This window comes from Neltuma alba, unplaced genomic scaffold, assembly GCF_004799145.2.
Source record: "Neltuma alba isolate B1F8T4 unplaced genomic scaffold, ASM479914v2 tig00012546_pilon, whole genome shotgun sequence".
In the NCBI taxonomy this organism is placed as follows: domain Eukaryota; kingdom Viridiplantae; phylum Streptophyta; class Magnoliopsida; order Fabales; family Fabaceae; genus Neltuma; species Neltuma alba.
The window spans coordinates 2,342-8,900 of NW_021637007.1; the positions used below are offsets into that span (position 1 = coordinate 2,342).

The 6,559-nt window shown below is 32.2% G+C and overlaps 1 protein-coding gene across 1 annotated transcript; it reads left to right on the forward strand.

Moving 5' to 3' along the window:
- The first annotated feature begins 217 nt into the window (after positions 1-217).
- On the forward strand, positions 218-6,092 carry LOC114728542 (MADS-box transcription factor ANR1-like). The gene is made up of 4 exons (XM_028915453.1): positions 218-399; positions 3,566-3,644; positions 5,381-5,442; positions 5,987-6,092. Exons 1-4 carry the CDS (start codon positions 218-220, stop codon positions 6,090-6,092), a joined length of 429 nt encoding a protein of 142 aa, XP_028771286.1.
- The last annotated feature ends 467 nt before the right edge of the window (positions 6,093-6,559 follow it).

The following is a 6,559-nucleotide window of genomic DNA, read 5'->3' on the forward strand; positions in this document are numbered from 1 at the left end:
TGTAAATTTCCGCTTCTGAGGCATATATGCACTACTGATTAAGATTCTCCCTTGTTTTTATTTCTCCATGTTCTATCTATATGGTTTCAGTACAATTTATTTTGATTCCGCTTCTGGAATGGTGTTTTTGATTGTGAATTTGTTCGACGAGATACAATATTTGCTGATTGTTTGTGGGTTGATCTGAAAGGCGAAGGCCTTATAAAGAGAAATTAAAATGGGGAGAGGGAAGATTGTGATTAAGAGGATTGAAGATTCAGCAAGCAGGCAGGTGACTTTCTCTAAGAGAAGAAATGGATTGCTCAAGAAAGCAAGAGAGCTTTCGATCCTCTGCGACGCGCAAGTTGGCGTGATTGTGTTCTCCAGCACTGGCAGGCTCTATGAATATGGAAGCTCCAGGTATGCATATGTGTATGTGTGTATATATTCCTTTTTCCCAATTCGTTTACATTTCTTTGTTTTACCAGAAACTAGCGCATCTTTTGATCTGGCTTCGACTTCTTCATTTTTCTTTTTACTGTGTCAAGTTTTCTTGAATCTGATATTCTGTCAGACACTGGTTATTGTTGGTGCAAGCTACAAGAAATTAAAATATATATATGTATAAAACACCCACTTGAACATATATTATTCAACAAGAGTATCGAGCTGTGAGCTTGTAATTGATGTTTAGTACTACGTTTGGCTATTAGTTTTCTCCTTCTAAATGCGTGACGGATATCAAAATTTCCATGCATGCAAGCTCTGATGAATATGTGATATATAAGAAACTCTTCGTCCTTCTGCTAGCTGAGATCTTTGTTCTTTTTGTTCATGTTCTTTTCTCTTATCTTTGTTTTTTTTGTGCCCTTTTGTGGGTCATTCTTAATTTGAGCCAATAATATGTTGATTAGATTGCCTGATTAACCCAATGATTGACAGTTACACACTTTCTAAAATTCAGATATAGAAGATGCTAGGCAGTGAATTCGATGAAAAGGAATATTTGAAAGTATTCTAAGAATATTATCTAACTCTATCGATGTTTTATAGCCGGCTCCAAACTTGGGAAAAGAAGGAGGGTCATGTTATCCTAAGAATTCTATCTAACTCTATCTATGTTTTATAGCCAGTCCCAGATCTGGGAAAAGGACAAGGGTTATGTTAGACTCTCGAAGTAAAGCTCTGTCGAATCTTTCTATGACAGCGATCAATGAAAGAAATTGTGCTACTCTTAGAATTCAATCTAGAGTTACTGTTTTGCTCAAAAAAAAAATCTAGAGTTACTGTTGTAAAGATATTTAAAGTTCGAAAAGAAGAAATTTTAACACAATAATTGAAGCATGTTTAAGGTCCAGTCATCACCTCTTTTTCTCTCTTCTTCTTTCAAACATTACAATGAAAAATAAATTCTAAGAGATTCAGACTAATTGAACTACATATGATGAATATTAGATTGTACACTGTAGATGCCTTTCCCGTACCTAAGCAGATAGTCTCTAAGCATTGATACTATGCTACTTTGAAAAGTTATGCATGCATAAGATACTTTTAGATTTCAAAAAATACATATCTTCTGTTGAACTGCTGAATAATTCATTGATTATATATATACGTGCATAAGCGATTTTGCACACTATTATGATGATTCACTTATTTTGATTGGTTTATTAACTTGTGATAAATATTTGGTGATATTGGGATCCAATAGAACTAGGCAATTTGTAATGTTTATGTTATAGCATATTAGTAAGGACTGGGTTGGTATACAACTGAGAGGTGTATGTACTTGTGCTATGGCTTGACCGTCTATTTTGAATCTTCAAACTCTATATTCTTTTGTTCTTAAATGTAGAAGTTAGTTAAGGAGTTGATTTTAGTCTTAAATATAAAACCTTAATTTATTTATCTATCAAATTTGTCTTTTTTCTTGTCAAACTCACTTATTTAATCTATAGAAGGATATGTAGTCGAATGATCTGTAGGAGTATTTGAAGGAGATTATGTCATCTTTGTTAGAATTAAATAATTTATTTAGCTTCTTTAATCTACCTAAATTAATTGAGTAACTCTTACATTAAGAATTAAAGAAGTAGTTTTTCCCCCTTACATAGCATAACTAATATTTATTATATATAGTCGTTTTCAAATCTTTTGGGTTAACGAATGCTAAATAAAATGTTGAGAAAACAAAACTAAGTTTTGCAAATTTAAAATGGTAAAGTAACATCCAATCTAGCATTCTAATTTTATTTATGATGCATTCAGCACCCAGATGTCATTTTCCTGATACATCCAACATCCCCTAATGTAATCCAACACTCCAATCTTATTTATGATTTGGGATGGCAGATGCACTACAAATAAATATAAAGTACTAGAAGCACCATAAAAAAACATCAAGGTGTTGCATACACCATAAATAGGATTAGTGTACTAAATACAATTGGAAAATAATATCAAGCTGCTGGATGCTACTTTAATCTAACCAATTTAAAACGAGTTTTAATAAAACACGCACAGACAAGTACTCGAACATGTTTTAATTCCTCATCAGTCGTAGTCCATTCAATTCTAATAAAAAATACATGGTTTGGATGCTAAATTGATTAGTACTCTATTTTGGACAATTACCCGTTCGTCTTTAGAGCTGGACAAGAATTGAAAATATATAGTTGATATGTAACAGGTTGTTCCAAGTTGGGGGGGTTGATTAAGGCTGAAGTTTTTTTTTTTTTATATTTTAATTAGCATGTTATGGTGCTTTTTAATTTTTACAAGGATAATTATATGTTAACTCATGTAAGTTAAAATACAACATCATATATTTGTGTTTGAGTAAACTCCGGGTAATTAAATGATTAGAAATAAAAGCTTAATTTTGTTACCAAATTGTCAATAATATTGTAATATATAGAAATATTTTTTAAAAAAATATTTAATGACATGATGAACATTTATAAATATCGCATCGTTAAAAAATAGTCAAAACGTAATGTTTCAAAATTCTCAATTAGTATAGTATAACCATTTTAAGTTCAAGTCATTTTTCTGCCCCCACAAAAGATCATACGAGTATCAGCTTTTCTGAAACATAAGTAACCACTGGATACCATTGAAGTATGAGTACGCGCTGTAATGATTATGCTTATATTAATCTCAATGCAAATTAAAAAAAAAAAAAAGCTTCATAATCACGCATTAGGTTCTGACATTTGATTGTTCTTTTAATCATGACATTGTTTTATGATTTAAACAATTACAAAATTGTTTTCAACATTAAAATTTGGATGCTACAGATATGTGTGTAACAGAAAATGATTAAACAATATCAGAACAAATCACTACTCTGTGTGTGTGTGTGTGTGTTTTCTTTTCAGTTAGCAGCTCCTTGAAGTTTGCTTAGCTTGGTGTCAAAAGGATATATTTTTGGGGCTTGCATCCTCATCAATATAAAGATAAATTTTATAAAATAAAAGGTGGAATGCATGATAACTAAGGTTATTTGGTTTGCATTAGATTAAAGAAAAGAAGGATCCTTCTGTTTTTTCATTTTAATTACTAATTGACTCTTCGTTTATGGCAGCATAAGATCTATTATTGAGCGCTACAACCAAGTAAAAGTGGAACAACATCAGCATATGAATCCTGATTCGGAAGTCAAGGTACAACACACAAAATACCATTCTCCAAATAATTTACATTAATGTTTTTTTTCCATATAATCATACCTAGCTACTAGGCATTAGCAAGGCATGGTCCTGATATTGGGCTTGTTTGGATTGACATCGCCAAATGTGACTTTTTTCCAAAATGATTATAGCAAACTGAAGTTTGAGTTATAGTAAATTAGTGCAACGCAGAAATTTGTTTGAATGATATATTGAAAGGCAATTTAAGAAGGTTCAAAGTTGAAAAAAAGCCAAAAGCCAGAGAAAGTTTGTTTCAATTTTAAAGTATTTTTGGGTAAAAAGTCAATTGCGCTCCAGAGACATGTCAAACATCATTTGTCATCCGACTAGCTTTCTATGATTCTAATGAGGCTTTCTAATGCTATCCCAAAAGATGAACTAACATGCACTAGTTTTCCAATTAGAATTATAAAACATCAGAAACACACTATAAGGAAAAGGAGATTCGGTTATGTTATTATTCTGGGCTTAACTATGGTTGAATTAAAACTATATATGGTTAATTGTCTTCCCAATAGTTTAAGCCCTTTGGGGATACATATTTAATTTAGCTAAAACTATACATAATATAATTGTAAACTTACGTCTCTGAATGATAGGGTCAAAGTGCTATACGTTGTGCGGTAAGTTGGGGCTTACCTTATTAAACAGAACACTCGGTCGTTGCTAAAAACCCATATATATTAACCTTTTAGTCCATCAGTATTCTTGAGGTACATGCATTCAATAAACCCAAAGAAAGCTCAAAATTCAAATCTATACAACTAGGCATAGGAATGGCCAATAAAATCAACTTTACTCTCAATAAGAGTTGGAATCTTAATTGAAGATTTGACTCTTGCCTAGAAATGAATTAATTCCTTAGTCATACGCTTCATGGGTGCTTTCTTTCAAATACACTTCATGGCTTAATTAAGTGCACACCTTCCTTTACCTCTTTAGACAACCTATTCTTAAACATGACCTTTAAGACGTCATCAAGTATGCCACTTAGTTAGAGGAATTTTCTTTGTAACTGATCCATCTCGTTTTAAATCATCCATTCGCTTAGTGCTGTCACTTTACTGATAAAAATGAAATCTGTTAAGTAAACCTTGGTCTTGAAAGAACTCCAAATAGATATTAGAGACCTAGTTTAAGTCCAATAGAACAAGTTAAGGGCACTAACTTTCAAACCCACGGCTGTTTATAATTTCTGATTCTGAGGCACATCATTGAACCCAACTAGCATATGCCCACCTCGACTATTCTGAAATCTCTAGGGGTCATTCTTGCTTACTCCTTCTGCCACTAAACTTCCATTCTCGTTGATATAGGGCTTCGTCCATGCATCCTTACTATCCTCTCTTCAATACTTTGTGGATAGGTTTGTATACTTGAAAACTGATCTTCTCATGTTATCCCAGAGACTTGTTCATGTTCATCAACATTCTTGACCATACACCCCATTCTGGCCGTATATGCCTCGAGATTCATGTTGCTTTGATTTCCAAAATGATAATCCCACGATACATATACTTGTATTATTTCCATAAAATAATCCCACAACTTAACTTTACCAAATGAACAGTATGCCAGAGTAGTCAAAGTTATTTGATACTTTGAATTCTTACATTTGCTTGCTCTTTATTTGATACAATATTTATATCTTACGTTTATTTGATATATATATATATATATATATCTATCTCTGTGTTTGCATTTCCTAGCTTTGGCAGAGAGAAGTGATTGTATTGAGGCAACAACTGCAACATTTGCTGGAATGCCACAGGTAACGGTTTCTAATTAACCACTCAATAGTAACATAACTGTATAATAAAAGCATCGCAAACATTGGAATAATAAGCATTGTTAAGTTTTAGGTAGCAAAACACATGATGGCAGGGAGAAGAAAAAAGGGCACTACAACACAGTACTGCCTTTGAACTCATCCAACGTGTATGTTCTCTCAAAAAAAAGAAGAAGAAGAAGCAATTATTTCTACTTTTTCTGATTATAATAAACTGCAGATATTTATTAAACCACAACTTACCAATGAATGATTATTTTAACTGAAAAATTGCATGTGTTCCCGGTAAATACTGTAGTACTAAACACCATAGCCACTGGATAAGTAACAAAAGAAATCTTGTGCTCAATTACATATGTGTGTGTGTGTGTTTACTATTATATCAATTATATCATGATGACTAAGAATTCAAAGCATCAATTAAAAAGGATTATGAAGGTCAACAATTTCATCTTTATTGGTTTATCTAAAAAATTATATTGTTTCGAAAGTATATATGACTTCCTTTTGGTAAACATGTACGTAGGCAATGCATGGGTGCACAACTTTCTGGTTTGGGCATTAAAGAACTGCAAAATTTGGAAAATCAACTGGAGATGAGTTTAAAGGGTGTCCGAATAAAAAAGGTATGATGGATAGATTAAGACCATCTTCATTAGTTAATTTTACATGACAGGATTAATGATGTATTATCATAAATTGATAACTGATTTATTTAATTTGCAGAATCAAATGTTAACTGATGAGATTGAAGAGCTGCAACAAAAGGTATATAAAGATAATTTTGTTTTTGCTCCTTCCATATTAGAAAGGTCTTCCCTACAAACTGTAGCCAAACCATTGAAATACTATTGCAGGGAAATCAAATCCGACAAGAAAATGTACAGCTCCATAAAAGGATACACCTTATTACTAAAGAAAATGTAGAATTACAGAAGGTAAGTTGGAAAAAGAAACATTCCATTCATATGCCTTATCTTGTCCTCAACAACCACAAAAGAGGGGAGAGGGTAATCATTAAATGACAAAACACTCTAAGGTTATCATCTTAATCAGATTCATGAAGCAAGGATCAATATGAATGAAGAAAATGGGATTT